Source organism: Cannabis sativa, chromosome 9 (genome assembly GCF_029168945.1).
Source record: "Cannabis sativa cultivar Pink pepper isolate KNU-18-1 chromosome 9, ASM2916894v1, whole genome shotgun sequence".
NCBI classification, from domain to species: Eukaryota; Viridiplantae; Streptophyta; class Magnoliopsida; order Rosales; family Cannabaceae; genus Cannabis; species Cannabis sativa.
The window spans coordinates 60,697,424-60,718,363 of record NC_083609.1 but is presented as its reverse complement, the minus strand read 5'-3'; the positions used below and the strand labels follow the sequence as shown (position 1 = coordinate 60,718,363).

Sequence of the window (20,940 nt, the reverse complement as noted above, 5' to 3'; positions counted from 1 at the left end):
CCGTAATCCGTAAGGGGAAACACCGGGTAAGCTGTGCAATCCCACACCGTCTTGGGAAGGTCAAGTAGGATGATTCTGAGACTGTGTAGGTATGGGACTACACAGTTGAAGAGTGCTTAAATGGATTGATTGGTACTACCTATGTCAACAAGGTGCATCTTGTTTTTCGGTAGCCCATCTCGAAAGAACTCCACAGTTAAGCGTGCTTGACCTGGGGCAATTTTAGGATGGGTGACTGTTAGGTTATAATTAACCTATATTTCGGGTCTTTAAAGTTAGCATTATCTCGTCTATTGGTGTCTTTTGGAGCAGTTTTACGCTTGATTTTCATTATTTCAGGTTCCCGGGGTGTTAAAGTTCGAATTCAGTCAAATGGCGAAAAACTGGGACAAACTTGGAAAAAATTGGAAAATTCGGTTCCTGAAGCATCAGTAGTCGCGACCTTCAGAGAGCCAGGTCGCGACCCTGGTCGCGACTTCGTAAGTTAGGCAGAAACTCGGTTTTTCGAGTTTTGCCTGTAGTCGCGACCAGCTTAAATGCTAGTCGCGACTATGTACGGAAATCGCAGATTTGACCTAATTTTGATTTTTCACTCAATTGGAGGTTCACCACTCATCCCTATATAAGGAATACGACATTGAAGGTCAGATCTAAGCAAAAACAGACCTAATAGTGGAGGCAAAGTGGAGAGGAAGCTATCTTGAAGACCCGGAGCGATACCACCTTCTAGTTTCTTTCTTTTACCCTTTTTATTCATCTTTATGTTTGTTTTTATTTCTGAATTAATCATGGATATTTTTAGAGTTATTATGAACTAAATTTCCCAATAAGGGAGGATGATGATTGTTGTTTAAGTTTATGCCTAGTTAATAATTAATTGCCATTCCTTCATCTTATGTGGGAATACTATCTCTATTTGTGTTTAATTTCTTGTGCAAGCTTGATCACCTTTTACATGCTCTATGATCCTAATTCGAAATCTGAAAAGTGAGAATTAGGAATGCTAAAATTTAGATAGTCTAGGTTTTGATATAAAACGAAAGTATTTACATAGCCTAGTGACTAATAGATTATTGCTTAATGCTGATTTTGTGTTGATCTAATTAAGAAGTTAATTAGAGAACATATTATTTAGAACCTAAAAGATCTGAAAAGAGTTAGGTTAATTTATAATCTGTCTTTCACATTAAGATAAGGATAGCAATTAGGCATTGACATAGGTAGCTTATCAACAGGATTCACCTCCCTAATCTCTCATCTTGATTAATCTTCGTTTTATTTTCTCTTTAATTTCTGAGTTATTTACTTTTAAAATTGCAAACTCATTATTTTACCAAATAGAATCATAAGTATAGTTTAGTAGTACTTAATCCAATTCCCTGTGGTTCGACCTCACTTCCGTGAGATACTACTTGATACGTACACTTGCGTAATAAACAGAATAATCGTAACAGTGACCTCTTGGGAAGTTTTCCCAGGAAGCGTGCGAGTGAGGACAAAGCACGCTGAAAATACTCGTGTTGGTCTGTAGGGTCAGTCGTCAATCCAGAAAGCAACCAGAGTGCCGTACTCGTGTATAAGAGCCATCATTCCGTGGGGTGTAAGGACCCAATGGAGGCTTGAAGCGGGGACATTACAAATCCATTCCTCGATGTGTTTGGGGTAAGGAAATTTTCATTGGGTATGAGAAAATAATGTAATGTATTTCAAAAGAGAAATGCTAAAAAGCACTCGTAGTACCGAGCACCTTTATAATATCGTTATTGGTGCAATTCAATATCGAGTCTCACTTATTTTATTTTAATAAATATTAAAAAAAATCGTTAATCAATTATAAAATGACACTTCATCGTGATGCTAGGCACCATAATTACCTCATAACAATACTCATGAAAATAAAAATTAAGATATTGATTTTAAAATAAACAAATATTCTACCTATTAAAGAGTCTTTATTACACATTAAATTAGGGAAGATTAATAGTCAACCTTGTAAGTACAGTAACTTTAATACATAATAATTAGAAAACTATATATCTGAATCAAATATGGAGTGGGTAGTATTACCCCGACCCCATCCCGAACCCACTGTAGATATATGAAATTGCACCTCACCCCGCCCCATTTGGGGTGGGTACCCGCGGGTTAAATTTCCTTCACTAGTCGTTTTTGTAGACTTTGATATTCATTTTTTTTTAATTTAATTTGTTATTATAATTGCGTATGTTGTAATTATTTAAGATCACGTGTAAATTTTATTTATATATAAAGAGAGCTTCAGGTATTATTCTTCATCCTTGCGTTTTTTATTTTTGATACTTAGATATATTGAGTTTTAATTTTTTAATCAGTTTATATTATAATTATAGTAGTCATCATGTTCATTTTTGACAAATTTTAAATAATTTATAGTACTAAATATAAAATTTAAAATAAAGCTACACGTATTATTCACTATTTAAATTTTATTTTTAGTACTATTAATTATTATTTTTTTGAATGAAAATAATCTTTATTAGACAGAAACATCCGCTAAAACAATAGACTGAAGAGCAAGAGGAACATCACTCTCAGTAAAATGATGACCTGACCAATAACAAGCACCACGTGACATACAGTGTGCGGCTTTGTTAGCAGACCGCTTAACATGACCAATAGAAACATTACTTGAAGAAGATAAAATAAGTTGACAATCTTGAACAAATAAACCAAAAATAGAAGGCATAGATACTGAACTAAGAATAGCTTGAACAACTAAAATGCAATCCGTCTCTAAAATGACATTTGACTCGTTATTTTTCTTTATCCAACTAAGTGTCTCTTTGACACTTAGAATCTCTGCAATTTCGGGTCGGCAACTGATAGAAGAAATAGTTGAAAACGCCTCAATTAATCGGCCATCACAGCCACGTGCGACAAAACCAGTCCCGACCTCATTTGTGTCTTCGAAAACCTAGTATTATTAATTATTTAAATTTTTTAAAAAGAGAATCCTTATTATAATTATAATATATTCAGTAATAAATATATATACCTAAAAATTAGTTTGCAATTTCTTTATATATAGAAAACAAAAATAACTACATGTGTTACTTTTGTAAAACAAAAGTGATAATTTTACCAAAAAGAAGTGATAATTTCATATTTCTCTATCTCGTGCTGGAAAAGAGATCCTAATTAAGTCAGTTCTTCAATCTCTTCCTAGCTATGCAATGAATGTTTTTTTGCTGACTAAAGGAATGTGTCAAGAAATGGAGCAGTTAATGTGTAATTTCTGGTGGCGTACTTCGAATAAAAAGGTTAATTGCATACATTGGATGAGTTGGGATCGTTTGTGCATTCCCAAGGATCGGGGGGGACTTGGTTTTCGCAATCTCAGGGATTTTAATATGGCTTTACTGGGTAAACAGTGCTGGAGGCTGCTGGTTTGTCCTCACTCGCTGGCAGCCCGAGTGTTTAAGGCTAGGTACTATCCTTCTGGATCGTTCTTGGATGCTGAGATTGGTTCTAATCCAAGCTTTATTTGGAGGAGTTTATTAGAAGCTAAGCATTTGGTTAAATCGGGATCTCGTGTTGCTATAGGACCTGGTACGGGAGTGAGTATAATGAAAGATCCATGGCTTCCGGACAGCTCTAATCCTTATGTAACCACGGTGAGTCAATCCATTATTAACAAAAATGTTGATTCATTAATGGTTATGGGAGATAGGAAATGGGATGAAGAGATTGTAAGGGATGTTTTCAATAATAGAGATGCTGAAAAAATATTAAGCATACCTTTGTTTTATTCTGCTGGTGCGGATAAATGGCACTGGGGCTTTGATAAATCGGGGGAGTATACTGTTAGCTCAGCTTATAAGTTTCAGCAAGATCAGAAAAATGAAAGCATTGCCGATGTTGATACCTGTTTCTGGCAGCGGTTTTGGAAGATTAAAGTGCCTCCAAAAGCACTTAATCTTGTTTGGAGAGCCTTGACAAACTGCTTACCTACAAGAGTGCAACTTATTTCTCGACATGTGAGTGTGCAAAGAACCTGCCCGAGGTGTCAAAATGCAGCAGAAACTGCTTTTCATGCTCTGCTCTCATGTCCTCGGGCGTACACCTGCTGGTTTGCTGCTGGTTTGGCGTCCGGAGTTGTTGCAGATCAGACCTTTGGCAACTGGTTTGTTGCAGCAGCTGCTCGATGGAATGATGATAATCTGAGGTTAGTCGTGATGCTCTGCTGGGCTATTTGGCAAGCCCGCAATGACCAAGTTTGGAAAGGTAATTCTAGGACTTCTCGTTATATATTGGCATTAGCTGGAGGTAATCTTAATCAATGGAAATACGCTCAAGACAAAACTTTTGTTCCCTCTCAATTCAATTTGAAACCGAATGAGGGGGGGTGAGCTTTGGACAAAACCCGTTGGAAATACGATTAAGATCAATGTTGATGCCGCTATTTTCGAGAGTCAAAATCGTTATGGTTTCGGTTGGGTTGCTAGAAATAATGAAGGAAGATTGCTTTGGGCAAAATCTAGCAGCTTTTGCGGGAATGTTTCTGCTGAGTTTGCAGAAGCTTTGGGTTTGAAAGAAGTGCTGAGTTGGTTGAAGGATAATGATCTCTCAAATGTGGTGATTGAGTCTGATAGCTTGGTAACCATACAAGCGGTTAGGAGTTCAATTTCCTTTTCTTCAACATTTGGTTTTTGTGTCACTGAATGTCAATCGTTGCTTTCAAACTTGTGTGATGTTGATTTATGTTTTATAAAACGATCTGCGAATCGTGTAGCTCACCATCTTGCTAGAGCTTCCGTTTCTTATGCTGATTGTATGTACAGGGAATCTAATGCCCCTGCTACGTTGATGGATGTAATTCGTTTGGATATCTAATAAAGTTTTGCATCTTTATTCAAAAAAAAAAAATTATTATAAAAATTATTATGTAAATTTCCACAATTAATAATAGTGACAAAATTGGCATTTTCCATAGTTCAATTAATATTTTATCTTGTAGTGAACCATAGTTCATTAATATTTAGTTCTAAAGCTAAATAATATAGCTAAATGTTCTATTTATAGTGCTTTAAATATGTGAAATGTATTTGTATAATAACTCACTTCATTTCTTTAACTACATTTAGGTAAAGTGGCAAGTTAAACATATTTCAATGATTTATTTATTTTTTTCTCTTTAAATATATATTTGTTTATTTATTTTTATTATTTAATTAATAAAAATATTTAAAAGTATAATATTTTAATGATATGTAAAAAATATAGAGAAGATAAAATTTAAGGTAAAAAAAAAAGTGGAATTTTAGAAGATATTTTAAAAAGAATTGCTAAATAGTACTATTTATACTTTTTAGGGCTCGTTTGGAACGCCGTATTAGGTGGTATTGTATTGTATTGTATTATATTGAATTGTATTTTATGTAATATTTTTATGTAAAACTATATGTGGCATTAATTTTTATGGACACTTAAATATATAATATTTTAGTATAACTTAAAATTTGACATAGTATTATATAAAAATATAATGTATAATCTAATTCAATATAATACAATACAATACGACCTAATACGGCATTCTAAACGAGCCTTTAGTGTTATATTAATGTTGGTATAATTAAGGTATTATATAATTTAATAAAATAATTTTTAAAAAATATCACTGATCAATCATAAAGTGTTATCTATAAAAAGTACTTGAACCACTAATACTCAGCTGCTTCATTTTAAAAGATAGAGCACTCTAACTCATTCTCTTCATTGTGAAAATCTGAGTAGAAAGACCCTCCTCCAAGATAGGTTGGTTTTCTTCAATGTGATTAGAGAAAATAATCTTTTTTCCCTTAATTTAATCATATTCTCTACATTGTTATATGTATCAGATTTTTTAATGTAACTTTTATGTGTTGTGAACAGATTTTGGATTGTAACAATGGTGAATATGCTGCTACAAAAACATAAAGCCAATCACTTGAAGATAGGCACACCAAGTGTTTGACAAAATGCCTCTAAGAAACTTTTTTTGTGTTTAGTTTTGTTCATTGAAATTTCCTTTCAATGGTGGCCCATGTAACTTGTTCTCGTTTAATCTCCTCTTCACTATTCAATTTGGAACATTTCACCCCCAACAACCCAACTAGAAGTATTCTCTGTCATTTTTTCTCATCTAAAATTTCACCCCCAACAATCCAAAACTCTAATTTAGCTCTAGTCAATTGCCTTATACATACATTCAAACTCACTAAAGCTCAAGCCTTTGCTATCTCAGTTCCTTTCTCATCACTTAAATCCCCTCATAAGCTTCAATCAGCTCACAAGCTTCTCCTAGAACATGGTTTATCAGAAAAACACATTCAATCTTTGATTCTAAGCTCACCCAAGATCTTGTTTTCTGATGTTGATAAGGTACTCAGACCAAAGCTCCAAGCTTTGGGGAAGTTGGGAATGGATGGTTATGATTTGGGCAAGTTCATTTCGAAGAATCCAACGGTATTGGCGCGAAGCTTGGAGAAGAAGTTAGTGCCAAGCATTGAAATTCTCAAAGACATTTTGGGAAATGATGCAAAAGGTAAAGACTTCATGAGAATTTTAAGAAGTAGATGGATTTTGTGGGCAGACCCTCAAAGGTTATTGGCTAATCGCGCCTTTTTAGAGAGTTGTGGCGTCGTTGGGCCTCAACTCGTTTCGTTATTGAAGAAAGAGCCTCGCATTTGCCTTATGCAAGAAACCGAGCTTAGAGAGCTTGTTTGTAGAGTGTTGGACATGGGAGTTTCGCTCGGTTCAACTATGTTTCCCCATGCACTCCATGCAGCCGGGGGCCTAAGCAAACAAACGCTCGAGAAAAGATTCGAGCTTCTTGGTAATCTCGGGTTTTCCAAGGAAGAATCATTGGAAATGTTTAGAAGAGCACCACATTTGCTTAGAACATCTAACAAGAAGTTGGAGTTTGGAGTTGATTTCTTCTTGAACACGGCGAAATTCAACAAGTTAAGGTTGATTCGATCGCCTGCATTGTTGATGTTTAGCATGGAGGGAAGGGTGATTCCTAGGTACAAGGTTTTGGAGGTTTTGAAGATGAAAAAGTTGTTTAAGAATGGTCCTAGTTTTCATACTATGTTGGTGTGTTCTGAGGCTCAGTTCTTGGAAAAATTTGTGTTGAAATTCAAAGATGATGCAGATGAACTCATGGCTGCTTTTAGAGATCATAATAAGTCTGAATTGAATTCACATGAATAAGAATAAGACTTAGAAGTTTAAGGCTTTATATAACTGAAAATATTTATAGATAAAAATATTTTCTCAAGAAAAAAATATCACTTATAAATTATTTTTAGCTTCCCCTTGACCGAGAATATAAGATTTGTTGATTTTTAAATTAATTTTTATTTAAATTAGATTGATTACAAGAATCTTTTGTTAGCCATGAAGTTTAATGAAATTTAGTGGAGTGTTAATTACAATTTTTTTTTTTTTTAAATCTTTGTATTCCAAAATACATATTGAATTTTTTTAATAAGTTTTTTATAGGTGTGTTTATTATATTTAAAAAATTATTATTGTAGATTTTTGAAAAATTTTAAATAATTTATAGTATCAAAAGTATATTTAAATTTTTTTAAACATGTGTGATAAAGTATAATATAAGAAACAAACTATAAATTATTTATAATTTGTCAAAACTTTACATATCATATTGTAACTATAACCACTATTGTTATATATTTCTTTTAAAACAAAAAATATTTTAGAACACGATTTGAGATATAAAGATAAAAACAGATTGTAATTTGCACTCATCTAAAACTTATTCCAACAAAAATCTTATAATTTAAGAGAATTTTTTTACCAAAGAGCCCGTGATAAATGATTTGGTAAGTGGAATAGAGTAATAATTTTAAGAGTATTGTTATTGGGTACCAGTGGTACTTAATACTACCTAAATGTACTAATAATTTTTTAATTTGATAATTATAGACCAAAATAATAAAAAAGTACCCATAAAATTAAATAAATCTAGCAAGAGTAATTATAATGTATGTATAAATATTTTTTAATGATAAATAAACTCTTACAAAATAAAAATTCTGAGTCCGTCACTGCTAGTATTATCTTAAGTTAGATAAGATCTAATACTTAACTACGAATGTCAACAATATTGTTTAAAAGTTATTATCTTAAGGATAAAATCTAATAGTTAATTGCATCTACCATAAGGATTTAGTATATATATACTGGTGAGACGGCGTCGTTTTAGTGAATGTAAAACCCCATAAACCCCTTCACTCTCAATCTCCTTCTCATTCTGCCTTGCATGGTTTTGATTTTGAGTTCTTGGCAAACCCAACAAAACTTCACATTTCCAATCTCAGATTCTCCCAAACCGTTCAGACCCATCTCGTGATTCTCAGAATTTGGGTTATTTCTCAACTATGGTTTCCACAGATTCATTACAAGTTTCACTTTTGAGATAAACTTCTATTCTCTTATGTGCTCTGCTCTCAGGTTCAACAGCTATGCACACCATGTGTTTGAGAAAATGTCTGTAAGAAAATTTGGCTGCTTTTCAATCTAGCGTTTCTGGGTTTTGTTTGCTGAGTTGAACTTTCTTTTATTTCTTGAATTTTTGTGTCTATATCGTCTCAGTGAGAAAATGCTAACCCGTGTTACTTCTCGTTTATTGTACTCTTCACATTTCACTATGAAACATATTGGCTTTAACCCAACTAGGAAAGTTCTCTGCTTTTTCTCTTCTCAATCTTCATCTTCCTTAACCACAAACTCAGACTCAAGTTTGGCTCTGGTTGATTTTCTTATAAGTACTTGCAAACTCACCAAAGTACAAGCTCACTCCATATCTGAATGCTTCCCATCAGTTAAGTCCACTGATAAGCCACAATCAGTTCATAAACTTTTTCTGGAGTATGGCTTGTCTGACACCCATATAAGGTCTACTATTATTGGTTGTCCCCAAACATTGTTTGCTGATGCTGATAAGACACTGAGAGGAAAGCTTGAGGCTTTGATTGAGTTGGGAATGGATGGTGATGATTTGGGCAAGTTTCTTTCTAAGAACCCAACAGTGTTAGCTCGTAGTTTGGAGAATAAGTTGAAGCCAAGTATTGAACTTCTTAAGGATATTTTGGGAGATGATGCTAACAGCAAAGATTTTATGCGTATCCTTAGATGTAGATGGATTTTGTGGGCAGACCATAATAGGTTGTTGGCTAATAGGACCTTTCTAAAGAGTTGTGGACTTGTTGGTGCTCAGCTCGCTTTTGTTTTTAAGATGGAGCCTCGTATTTGTCTTATGCAAGAATCTGAACTTAGAGATCTTGTTTCCAGGGTGTTAGATATGGGAGTTCCGCTAGCTTCAAACATGTTCCCTCATGCCCTCCACGCAATTGGCGGTTTGAGAAAAGAGACAGTTACTGAAAAGTTGGACTTGCTTGTAAGTCTTGGCTTTTCCAAGGATGAATCTTTGCAGTTGTTTAGAAGAGCACCTCTTGTTTTAAGAACTTCAGAAGAAAAATTGAGGTTTGGAGTCGATTTCTATTTGAATACAGCTAAGTTTAATAGGTCAGTGTTGATTCGATCACCATGGTTGTTGATGTCTAGTATGGAGAAACGAGTGATTCCTCGGTACAAGGTTTTACAAGTTTTGAAGCTGAAGAGGCTGTTTGTGAAGGAGCCTAGTTTTTACACTATGCTGCAGAAAACAGAGGGCCAGTTCTTGCTGAGCTTTATATCAAAGTTTCGAAATTATGCTGATGAACTTTTGGCAGTTTACGAGGGTTATAAGTCAGGCTCCATTGGTAGTTTAAAAGAAGAAGAAGAAGAAAAATCTACAATGGCTCTGATTTAGCTGATACTCAAATCTGTAGAATGGTATGAGAACTTATTCTTTCCATTCCTTTCATCAACAGAATTGAACTGAGTTGGCTTGTCAAAATCTCTGTTATAGGTTTTTGACTGAAGAGAACAAGAAGAGAACACTCACAAACCTCATCTCAGTAAGATTTTTTCCCCTTGTATTGATTTCTTCATAATTAGTTGATAGGTAGAGTGGTAAAAACAAATTATGAGGAAATTTGGGGAAAAAAGTCTGTCTTATATTTTTTATTGTTTCATTCTATTTTGTTTTTCCATGTTATATGTTTCTAGAGTGATGTGCTTATATGGTAGAAAATTCTTATTTAATGATCCAAGTCTCAATTGCTTTTTGTGAATTTACTTAAATTTGTTTTGACAGTTAAAAATAAAGATAGTTCGAAAATGAATAAAAAGACATTGTTTATGAATATCATTGAACTAAAAACTTAACTACCCTTGAAAGTTTACTTGATAATATTCTTAAGTCTTTCCTAAGAGAGAAAAACCATGTTCTTCATTTTCTTTTTGAAAAAAGAGAAAGAGACCACTTGTCTTAGACTGGCCTCCCCTTGATATATATTGCAAGCCTTACTTAAGGCGGAGGAAAACCATGGTAAACAAACAGGAAGCAAAAATAAAAACGAAAAAAACTGTAGAAAAAATTGTGACAGCAGTCACGAAAACCATGTTCTTCATTTTATTTCTATAGTTAATAGAAAAGCTCACATTTTCTCTTATTTCTTAAGGCGATAATTAGGAATAGCCACTAGATGTTTAGCCCTAGGAGTAGTCAAACCAAACTCTTCACTCATATCCAGCTCCGAAGCCACCATACCATCAGGTAGTTCCCAATCAAAGCAGTGAACAAGCTGAGCCACCATCAACCTCACCACAGTTAGACCGAGCTGCATTCCAGGGCAACTTCTTCTTCCAGACCCAAATGGAATGAACTCGAAGTTTCTACCTTTGAAATCTATGTCACTTCCCGAAAACCTTTCTGGGATAAACATTTCTGGCTCATTCCAATACTTGGGGTCTCTCCCAATTGTCCAAAAGTTTATGATCACACGTGAGTTTTGGGGTATGTTAAAGCCATTTACTGTGCAGTCTTCGATTGTTGCATGGGGAATTAACAACGGTGCCACTGGATGAAGCCTCATTGATTCCTTTACTACCATGTCTAAATATGGCAAGTTTTCTAAATCTGATTCTTCCACCATTCTTTCCATTCCCACCTTGTTCTTAAGCTCTTCTTGGAGTTTTTTCATTGTTGTTGGGTGCTTTATGAGTTCTGATATTGCCCATTCTACTGCTGTCGATGATGTATCAATTGAGCCTACAAGCACGTCCTGCATAAATAAAGTTGAGTAAGACTATTGAGTTTAGAAAATAAAATAATAATAAAAAAAACCTTAAAAATATTATTTTTTCTAAATCTACATTATTTTTTTTTTAATATTTGGTATGAGATATAGAGTATTAAAAAAAAAATACAAAACTCAAAAATGTACTTAAAATCCAACGCCATATTTAAAGAAAAATCAAAAGCCCTAAAAGTATTGAAGAAAACATATTATTATTTTTGGAAAAATTCCTTGATGTTAAATTATTTAAATCATTTAAATTGCATGAATTTATAAGAGTACTCACAACATATGTTTTAAAATAGAGATTCTCTAAAATATTTAAAGAGTTTAACAAAAAACACGTTACATCAGATGTTCTAAACTTCTTCTCTATTTTAAAACTTCTTTAAAATTCATTATTCATGCTCTACTTTTATAGAATACTATTCATTGCTCTAAACATATTTTATCAATTGTTTCAGTTTTGAATTTTTCTTTTTATATAGGAATATGTGTAAATATTAATATTAAATGTTTGAAATAAATAATATATATATTTTTAAGGTAAACCAATACATGTTAAAATAAAATATATTAAAATTTGAAAAAATAGAGTTTTAGTGATGTATTTTAAAAAAGTTGATGTTTGGTGTAATGTGTTTGAGGTAAAATAAAGAAAGTAAGATTTTAGTGATGTGTTTTAAAGGATAGAGTAGAGGACATTGAATTAAAGAAGACCTACCAAAATTATAGCTTTGATATTTGGTCGTTCAATGCGATACTCAGACTCTTCAGATCCCATAATTCTCAACATGACATTGACAAAATCTTTGGCTTCATGATCATCTTTAGCCTTGGATTGAATATGCTCATCTATGATCCCCTCAAAGAATTCATCAAACACTTTCTGAACAACCTTCATTCGCTTTGTCAAGCCCTGCAAGTCAAGTGGAGCAAGGAAAGGAATGTAATCTCCCAAGTTAGGAGTGGCACCCAAGTACATCAACTCTTTGATAATTTCCTTAAAACCCTTAGGATCAAACTCTTCATCAGAGTACTTCTTCCCAAGCACCATCCGACAACTCATATCGGCATTACACACTGCAATCTTGGCGCTCAAATCGACTGCCACACGATTAGTAGTAGCCTTTTTTATGAACTCAATAAAATGGCCAATCTCTTCTCTTCTCATAGCTTTGAAAGTGCTTATCTTGAGACTACTTAGAAGCTCAAGGGTGCACATTTTTCTCATGTCGCGCCAATAAGAGCCATATTGAGCAAATGACAAGTTCCTTTGCTCCCAACTCATGTGCTGCGCAGCCAAGTGAGGCGGTCTATTGGCGAAAACAAGATCATGGGTCTTGAGAAAAAGCTCGGCAGCCTTAGAGGAGGACACGACAATAGTGGGAATTAGGCCGAGCTGCATATGCATAATCGGGCCATACTTTCGGGACAACCTTTGCAAATCGCGATGAGGGTTTTTGCCTAATAGGTTTAAGCTTCCAATTAGAGGATACCCTTTTGGACCAGGGGGGAGATTCTTCTTTTTCTCCTTGCTTTGTTTTCTCAGAACATAACTAACTATAAAGAATACAAAAGCCAGTACTTTCCATAGCCAATTAGCCATTTTTTTTGGTGTCAACAGTTGTGGGAAATAGGTTTATTCAAATGCAGAGATTTTTCATAACTTCAGAGTCTAGGTCCCATTGTTTTGTTGGGATCAATAATTGCCTTTTTTTTTCCATTATTGTATTTGTCCTATTGAAGTATTATATTACTTATTGTTGTAATTTTTCTTTTTGAGTTGACACCATACAGAAAATTAATGGGTAGATATAAAGTGTAGGAGTAGGAGATGCTTTCATGTTTTTGAAATAAACAAAATTAATAATTACAGAAAGAGAAAAAAGAAAGAAATAGTTGATAGATACGTAAATCTAACTTTATATTAAAACTTGCAAATTGTACAATGTGCTATATGTGTGACAACACATTTGTATCAAATAGTATGACAAAATTTTGAGTAAAAAATAAGTGGTGTATTGACAAAAATATCATACTTTAAATTCTTTGGCTATGATGATGACATAGGTGTAGAGCTATGATGCTTTTTCATATAGATCTTGTAATACTGATGACATTGTTAGATTATTAACGCTTTAATGGTGATTACACTATAGGGTAAATATTATTTTGAATTCTATGTTTTGCAAAAGTTACCGATTGAATTTTCTATTTTGTTAAATAACAAAATGAACTTTGAATTTTTTAAAATGGTAAAAATAGGAACCTGAACTCAATTTTCAACATTTTTTTTATTAATATTACTAACTTGAAGACAATTTCTAGCACGAACAGATGTAAAAAAATCTAACTAATTTTGTCATAACACCTCAAAAATCAGTTTAGAGTCCTATTTGTAGTGTACCATTTTAGAAAATACAGAGTATATTTTATCATTTAACAAATAAAGGGTCTAAACGATAGGTTTTACAAAATACATGGTCCAAAATGTTAGCTGGAAACCCCCACAAAACTTCACATTTTCAATCTCAGATTCTCCCAAACCATTCTGACCCATTTTCACATTTATTTCTCATCTGTGGTTTCCAGAGAATCATTACAAGTGATACTTTTGGTATAAACTGCTCTTCTCTGCTGTTTGAGAAAATGTCCATAAGAAAATTTTGCTTCACTTCTATGCGGATAAACTCTTTGGTAGTTTATGAGGGTCATAAGTCAGGCTCCATTGGTAGTTTTGAAAAAGAAGAAGAAGAAAAGTCTACAATGGCTCTGATTTAGCTGACACTCAAATCTGTAGAATGGTATGAGTGAACAACAGACTTGATTTGAGTAAGATTTATTTTCTCACTGTATTGATTTAATCATAATTAATTGATTGTTAGAGTGGTAAAATCAAATTATGAGGAATATGGGGAAAAATGTTAAGTTTCTTATATTTTTATTGTTTCATTTTCATTTGTTTTACCAAGTTATATGTTAATGATCCAAGTCTCAATTGCTTGTTGTGAAATTAAAATTACTTAAATTTGTTTTGCCAGTTAAAAGTAAAAGGGATATTTGCGGCGAAACTACCTTAACATTTACAATTGTTACACATATGATCATAATAAAAAACAAGTGGCACCAAAAGTACCTTACCTTACGATTTTGTTGCAGTTGTACTATTTTTTAGTTGTTAAGTACCAATTAAGCCCGTTAAGTGTCACCTCAACAACACGTGGCGACATATTTCTTTAACTTATTTAATACATAGTCCAATAATATATCGCCACGTGTTTCTGAGTTGACACTTAATGGCCAAAATATGGTACGACTGCAACAAAATCATAAGATAAGGTACTTTTGCCACCACTTTTTTGATTAGGATCATATGTGTAACAATTGTAAATGTTAAGGAGGTTTTGCCACAAATATCATAAAATTGAAAATAGCTTGAAAATTAATAACACATTGAACTAAAAACTTAACTACCCTTAAAGAGTTTCCTCAAGTATTTCTTAAGATAGAAGACCTAGGTTCTTCGTTTTTATTTCGAAGGGCAATTAAAAAGCTTAAAATTTCTATTATTTCTTAAGGCGATAGCTAGGAATGGCTACTAGATGTTGAACTCTAGTAGTAGTCAAACCAAACTCTTCACTCATATCCAACTCCGAAGCTACCATTCCATCAGGTAGTTCCCAATCAAAGCAGTGAACAAGTTGAGCCACCATCAACCTGACCACAAGCAGACCAAGCTGCATTCCCGGGCACCCTCTTCTTCCAGACCCAAATGGAATGAACTCGAAGTCTCTCCCTTTTAAATCTATATCACTTCCCGAAAACCTTTCTGGGAAAAACTTTTCTGGCTCAATCCAACACTCGGGGTCTCTCCCAATCGTCCAAAAGTTTATGAGCACACGTGAGTTTTGTGGTATGTAGAAGCCATTTACCACGCTGTCTTCGGCGGCTGCATGAGGAAGTAACAATGGTGCCACTGGATGAAGCCTCATTGATTCCTTTATCACCATGTCTAAGTAAGGCAACTTTTCTAAGTCAGATTCTTCCACCAGTCTTTCCATGCCCACCATGGTTTTGATTTCTTCTTGGAGTTTTTTCATTGTTGTTGGGTGCTTGATGAGTTCTGATATTGCCCATTCTATTGCTGTTGATGATGTATCCATTGAGCCTATAAGCATGTCCTGCATACCCAAATTAACTCACATCAGTTTGGTATTGATTTTAGAGATCTTTACTTCAAAAGAAATTGTGTACTGTTTATGGCTTTATACGTACATAAGAGTATGCATTTATTACGATAAGTACTTGGTATATATAGACCTTTAATAGTAATTTTTTTTAAATTCAACCATCATTGTAAAAATGTTAAAAACATGTCAAAATGTTAAAAAAGAATACCAGAATTATAGCTTTGATATTTGGTCGTTCAATGCGATACTCAGACTGTTCAGATCCCATAATTCTCAACATGACATCGACAAAATCTTTGTCTTCATGATCGTCTTTAGCCTTGGATTGAATATGCTCATCAATGATCCCCTCAAAGAACTCATCAAACACTTTCTGAACAGCCTTCATTCGCTTTGTCAAGCCTTGCAAGTCAAGTGGAGCAAGGAAAGGAATGTAATCTCCCAAGTTAGGAGCGGCACCCAAGTGCATCAACTCTTTGATAATTTCCTTGAAACCCTTAGGATCAAACTCGTCATCAGAGTACTTCTTCCCAAACACCATCCGACAACTCATATCGGTATTACATGTTGTAATCTTGGCGCTCAAATCGACTGCCATCGTAGCATTTTTCATGGAGTCAATAAAATGGCTGATCTCTTCTCTTCTCATAGCTCTGAAAGTGCTTATCTTGAGACTACTTAGAAGCTCAAGGGTGCACATTTTTCTCATGTCGCGCCAATAAGAGCCATATTGAGCAAATGACAAGTTCCTTTGCTCCCAACTCATGTGCTTCGCAGCCAAGTGAGGCGGTCTACTGGCGAAAACAAGATCATGGGTCTTGAGAAAAAGCTCGGCAGCCTTAGAGGAGGACACAACAATAGTGGGAATAAGACCGAGCTGCATATGCATAATTGGGCCATATTTTTGGGACAACCTCTCCAAATCGCGATGAGGGTTCTTGCCTAATAGGTTCAAGCTTCCAAATAGAGGATACCCTTTTGGACCAGGAGGGAGATTCTTCTTTTTCTCCTTGGTTTTTTTTCTTAGAACATAACCAACTAGAAAGAATACTAAAGCTAGTACTTTCCATAGCCAAAGAGCCATTTTTTGGGAGGGTGGGGGTGTTAACAGTTGTTGGAATTGATATTTATTCAAATCTAGAGATGCTGAGATTTTTTTCAAAACATTTGAATATTAAATATGTTATATTATTGTCACTACAACAAAAAGTACAATAAAGGTCTTACAATACGACAATATCTGATAATAAAGCTAGTGCTTTCCATAGCCAAAGAGCCATTTTTTGGGGGAATTGATAGTTATTCAAATGCAGAGATGCTGAGATATTTTTCAAAACTTGAGTCATTTCCATTGTTTTGTTGTATTGTAAGACCTTTTATGTACTTTTTGTTGTAGTGACAATAATTTAACATTTAATATTCCAATGAGGACAATAATAAAACATTTTAGAGCCCTTTTTTCCTTGAAATTATCAATATCTTCTTTTTGAATTGATACCATAAAGTAAATTAATGGAAAAATATAAAGTAGACTAGGGGAGGAGATGCCTTCATGTTTTTGCAATAAACAAAATTAATAATTACAAAAGGAGAAAAGAGAAAGAAAGAATTGACAAAATGTGCACCACAAATTTGTACAATATGCTATATATGTGCACCACAAAATTTGTACCAAATAGTATGACAAAATTTTCAGAAATGAATGAGTAGTACTTTAAATTCTTTTGCCAAAGGAATGATAAAAGAATCATTTTGTTTTTATATAGATAGTATAATAGAGCTATGATGCTTATTCATATAATCTTGTAATAGTGATGACAATATTAAGTTATTAAAGCTTTAATGGTGATTACATTATGATTATTGTTACATCAAACCAAACATGACATTATTCTTAAGTTTTCCTAAGATAGAAAACCAATGATCTTCATTTTATTTTTAAGTGTGATGAAAAAGCTCATAACTTCTATTATTTCTTAAGGCGATAACTAGGAATAGCCACAAGATGTTTAGTCCTAGCAGTAGTGATACCAAACACTTCACTCATATCCAACTCCGAAGCTACCATATTATCAGGTAGTTCCCAATCAAAGCAATGAACAAGCTGAGCCACCATCAACCTCACCACAATTAGACCAAGCTGCATTCCCGGGCACCCTCTTCTTCCAGACCCAAATGGAAGGAACCCAAAGTCTCTACCTTTGAAATCTATGTCACTTCCCAAAAACCTTTCTGGGAAAAACTTTTCTGGCTCATTCCAATACTCGGTGTCTCTCCCAATTGTCCATGTGTTTATGATCACACGCGAGTTTTGGGGTATGTGGAAGCCGTTCACCGTGCAGTCTTCGATGGGTGCATGAGGAAGTAACAATGGTGCCACTGGATGAAGCCTCATGGATTCCTTTATCACCATGTCTAAGTAGGGTAAGTTTTCTAGGTTTGATTCTTCGACCATTCTTTCCATTCCCACCGTGGTTTCGAGTTCTTTTTGGAGTTTTTTCATTGTTGTTGGGTGCTTGATGAGTTCTGATATTGTCCATTCTATTGCTGTTGATGATGTATCCATTGAGCCTAAAAGCATGTCCTGCATAACCAAACTAACCCATGTCAGTTTTGTATTTTTAGAGATATTTACATTGAATACATTTTATGGCTTTATATAGAAGTGTATCATTTTTGGAAAAATTCCTTGATGTTAAATCACTTAGGTTGGATGAATTTCTAGGAATACCAAAATTATAGCTTTGATATTTGATCGTTCAATGCGATACTCAGACTCATCAGATCCCATAATTCTCAACATGACATCGACGAAATCTTTGGCTTCATGATCATCTTTAGCCTTGGATTGAATATGCTCATCAATGATCCCCTCAAAGAATTCATCAAACACATTCTGAACAACCTTCATTCGCTTTGTCAAGCCTTGCAAGTCAAGTGGAGCAAGGAAAGGAATGTAATCTCCCAAGTTAGGAGTGGCACCCAAGTACATCAACTCTTTGATAATTTCATTAAAACCCTTAGGATCGAACTCTTCATCAGAGTACTTCTTCCCAAACACCGTCCGACAACTCATATTGGTATTACATGCTGTAATCTTGGCGCTCAAATCAACTGCCACACGATTAGTAGTAGCATTCTTTGTGAACTCAATAAAATGACCAATCTCTTCTCTTCTCATCGCTCTAAAAGTGCTTATCTTGAGACTACTTAGAAGCTCAATTGTGCACATTTTTCTCATGTTGCGCCAATAAGAACCATATAGAGAAAATGACAAGTTCGTTTGCTCCCAAGCCATGTGCTTCGCAGCCAAGTGAGGTGGTCTACTAGCGAAAACAAGATCATGGGTCTTGAGAAAAAGCTCGGCAGTCTTAGGAGACGACACAACAATAGTGGGAATTAGGCCGAGCTGCATATGCATAATCGGGCCATATTTTTGGGACAACCTTTGCAAATCGCGATGAGGGTTTTTGCCTAATAGGTTCAAACTTCCAAGTAGAGGATACCCTTTTGGACCAGGTGGGAGATTCTTCTCCTTTTCCTTGGTTTTATTACTTAGAACATAACCAACTAGAAATAGTACTAATGTTAGTACTATCCATAGCCAATTAGACATATTTTTTGTTTGGTGTTCATAATTGTGGTAATTGATTTACTTAAATGTAGAGAAGCTAAGATACTTTTCAACACAAGTGGAGGTCAATTAACGCTATGATAAAAGATTAGTTTATTTATTTTCCCTTTCATTACACCTCTATTAGAATAAGATTATAAGTAGACAAAAGAAATTAGTGGTTGAGAAAAATTAGTGGTTTAATAGTACATGAATTGATTATGTACTATTAAACTAATATGGTTTAATATAAGTAGACAAAAGAAATTAGTGGTTTAATAGTACATGAATTGATTATGTCTCGTTGTTTTGGTTTTGTTTCAAATGTTTTATATGTTTGTGATATAGCACTTGTAATCATGGTATTTCTCTGCCACAAGTGAGGCTTTCTATATTTTTCGGGGGAGGGGTCAATCTTAGATAATGTCGTCTCTCTTTTTCAAAAAAAAATACAAGCCAAGCTGTAAATATGGATGGGCTAAGTGCCAACCCATCAATAATATGTGTCGTGTCGTGCCAAATTTTTATGAGTAATGATATATGTATATACACAATTCACGCACAAACTAGACATATTTATTCTTCGCATTTATCTTTGACCTTTTCTATTATTGAAGAATATGTCTATTAGTTTCGGATTCCATGTTAATCTTTCTATATGAACCTAATCTTTATCTTCATTCTTCTTGAGCTGTTCCCACTTAGAGGAAACCCTTTTAGAGTTGCGAGGCAGCAAATAAGTAAAAAACTTAGATTCATATGTGACAAGTAATTTTAACTAATGATCTTCTATCAAAAGTGATTTTTTACACAAGTATGTGCCGTAGTAGTGTATAATTTATGTGTACATATTACTACATAATTTTTATAAGGTATGCCCGACACTACCGTAGGCCTGGTTCATTCGTGTGATTTGTGTCGGGCTTTAAATGGTCGTTTTTCTAAAATGGTTTTGTTTGAGTTCTTATTCGGATTCTAATTCAATCTCTACTTTTTTAGCTTTGCTTTTATAATTAATAAACTAATTACTAAACTATGTATATTATCAATTGTTAATACATATTTTTTTTAATAATACTTTACACATAGTACTTAAATTTTCAACTCAATTTTTTTGAACTAAATTAATACTTAGTTTTAGTGTTAATACTTTGTATTTATTACCAATTTAATTTACATATAATTGATAAATAAATATCAATTATTAATTGCTATTATCTAATAGCCAAGTTTTGAATGTGTTGTACTTTTAGACGAGTCTGTTCGTGCTAATAAGTCGTGTCTTTGAGTTTATTATGTCATGTCGTGCCAACAGACTGTATAGTATAGAGCAAATGACAAGTACCTTTGCTCCCAAGACGTATGTTGCAGCCCCATCAAGGTGGTCTAGTGGCGAAAACAAGATCACGAGTCCTGAGAAAAAGCTCAGCAGCCTCATGGGAGAGGACACAACAATAGCGGGAATCAGGCCGAGCCGCATATTGGACCATATATTTTGCATATCGCGATAACAATGTTCGCCTAACATATTCAAACTTCCAAGTAAAGGATACCTTTTGGAACATGATGGAAATTCTTCTTCTGATTCTCTTCAATATTTAAATTCAAAGAATACTAAAGATAGTAACGCACATAGTCACTTATTTTGGAGGTGTTTGAGAATTGTGGGAATTGATTCATTCAAGGATGCTGAGATACTTTTCAAAACTTGAGACATTAGTATTTAGTCCCATTGTTTTGTTGGGACTTGGGATCAATAATTGCCTATGTAAGACTTTTATCATACTTTTTTGTTGTAATGACAATAATAAGACATTTTAGAGTCCATTTTTTCTTTTCATTAGATATATTTCTTTTTGAAGTGACAGATTATTTGATATTTTTCAGATTAACAAAATTAAAA

The 20,940-nt window shown here is 34.0% G+C and overlaps 5 protein-coding genes across 10 annotated transcripts; 2 read left to right on the top strand and 3 right to left on the bottom strand.

Annotated features, from left to right (window-relative positions):
• The first annotated feature begins 5,645 nt into the window (after positions 1-5,645).
• LOC115722113 (uncharacterized) lies at positions 5,646-7,397 on the top strand. The gene is made up of 2 exons (XM_030651234.2): positions 5,646-5,796; positions 5,914-7,397. Exon 2 carries the CDS (start codon positions 6,055-6,057, stop codon positions 7,231-7,233), a length of 1,179 nt encoding a protein of 392 aa, XP_030507094.2. The 5' UTR covers positions 5,646-5,796; positions 5,914-6,054; the 3' UTR covers positions 7,234-7,397.
• Positions 7,398-8,236: 839 nt separating this feature from the next.
• On the top strand, positions 8,237-20,882 carry LOC115721921 (uncharacterized). 6 transcript variants are annotated; one of them, XR_004012720.2, is made up of 3 exons: positions 8,237-9,882; positions 9,959-10,007; positions 20,353-20,882. XR_004012720.2 is itself a non-coding variant. In XM_030651027.2 (2 exons), exon 1 carries the CDS (start codon positions 8,648-8,650, stop codon positions 9,857-9,859), a length of 1,212 nt encoding a protein of 403 aa, XP_030506887.2. In that variant the 5' UTR covers positions 8,237-8,647; the 3' UTR covers positions 9,860-9,882; positions 9,959-10,233. The 6 variants fall into 6 exon arrangements, 1 of the variants encoding a protein (XP_030506887.2); XR_004012718.2 differs by adding an exon at positions 13,827-14,038 and having other exon boundaries at positions 8,237-10,007; XR_009684589.1 differs by adding an exon at positions 13,827-14,066 and having other exon boundaries at positions 8,237-10,007; positions 20,396-20,882.
• On the bottom strand, positions 10,385-12,954 carry LOC115721919 (cytochrome P450 71AU50-like). Its single transcript, XM_061104365.1, has 2 exons — positions 11,956-12,954; positions 10,385-11,216 (listed from the first exon to the last, which is right to left on the bottom strand). The coding sequence occupies exons 1-2, from the start codon at positions 12,838-12,840 to the stop codon at positions 10,602-10,604; spliced, it is 1,500 nt and encodes a 499-aa protein (XP_060960348.1). The 5' UTR covers positions 12,841-12,954; the 3' UTR covers positions 10,385-10,601.
• On the bottom strand, positions 14,637-16,687 carry LOC115721920 (cytochrome P450 71AU50). Its single transcript, XM_030651026.2, has 2 exons — positions 15,633-16,687; positions 14,637-15,415 (listed from the first exon to the last, which is right to left on the bottom strand). The coding sequence occupies exons 1-2, from the start codon at positions 16,506-16,508 to the stop codon at positions 14,801-14,803; spliced, it is 1,491 nt and encodes a 496-aa protein (XP_030506886.2). The 5' UTR covers positions 16,509-16,687; the 3' UTR covers positions 14,637-14,800.
• On the bottom strand, positions 16,960-19,052 carry LOC133031083 (cytochrome P450 71AU50-like). Its single transcript, XM_061104366.1, has 2 exons — positions 18,156-19,052; positions 16,960-18,008 (listed from the first exon to the last, which is right to left on the bottom strand). The coding sequence occupies exons 1-2, from the start codon at positions 19,038-19,040 to the stop codon at positions 17,394-17,396; spliced, it is 1,500 nt and encodes a 499-aa protein (XP_060960349.1). The 5' UTR covers positions 19,041-19,052; the 3' UTR covers positions 16,960-17,393.
• Positions 20,883-20,940: the final 58 nt, after the last annotated feature.

What these genes read in the sequence shown, in the direction of transcription:
- LOC115722113 (XM_030651234.2), top strand. Translation starts at nt 6,055, where the DNA reads ATGGTGGCCCATGTAACTTGTTCTCGTTTAATCTCCTCTTCACTATTC.
- LOC115721921 (XM_030651027.2), top strand. Translation starts at nt 8,648, where the DNA reads ATGCTAACCCGTGTTACTTCTCGTTTATTGTACTCTTCACATTTCACT.
- LOC115721919 (XM_061104365.1), bottom strand. Translation starts at nt 12,840, where the DNA reads ATGGCTAATTGGCTATGGAAAGTACTGGCTTTTGTATTCTTTATAGTT. An exon ending in ATATCAAAGCTATAATTTTG is followed by an intron (nt 11,217 to 11,955) that starts GTAGGTCTTCTT and finishes TTATTTATGCAG; the next exon opens with GACGTGCTTGTAGGCTCAAT.
- LOC115721920 (XM_030651026.2), bottom strand. Translation starts at nt 16,508, where the DNA reads ATGGCTCTTTGGCTATGGAAAGTACTAGCTTTAGTATTCTTTCTAGTT. An exon ending in ATATCAAAGCTATAATTCTG is followed by an intron (nt 15,416 to 15,632) that starts GTATTCTTTTTT and finishes TTGGGTATGCAG; the next exon opens with GACATGCTTATAGGCTCAAT.
- LOC133031083 (XM_061104366.1), bottom strand. Translation starts at nt 19,040, where the DNA reads ATGTCTAATTGGCTATGGATAGTACTAACATTAGTACTATTTCTAGTT. An exon ending in ATATCAAAGCTATAATTTTG is followed by an intron (nt 18,009 to 18,155) that starts GTATTCCTAGAA and finishes TTGGTTATGCAG; the next exon opens with GACATGCTTTTAGGCTCAAT.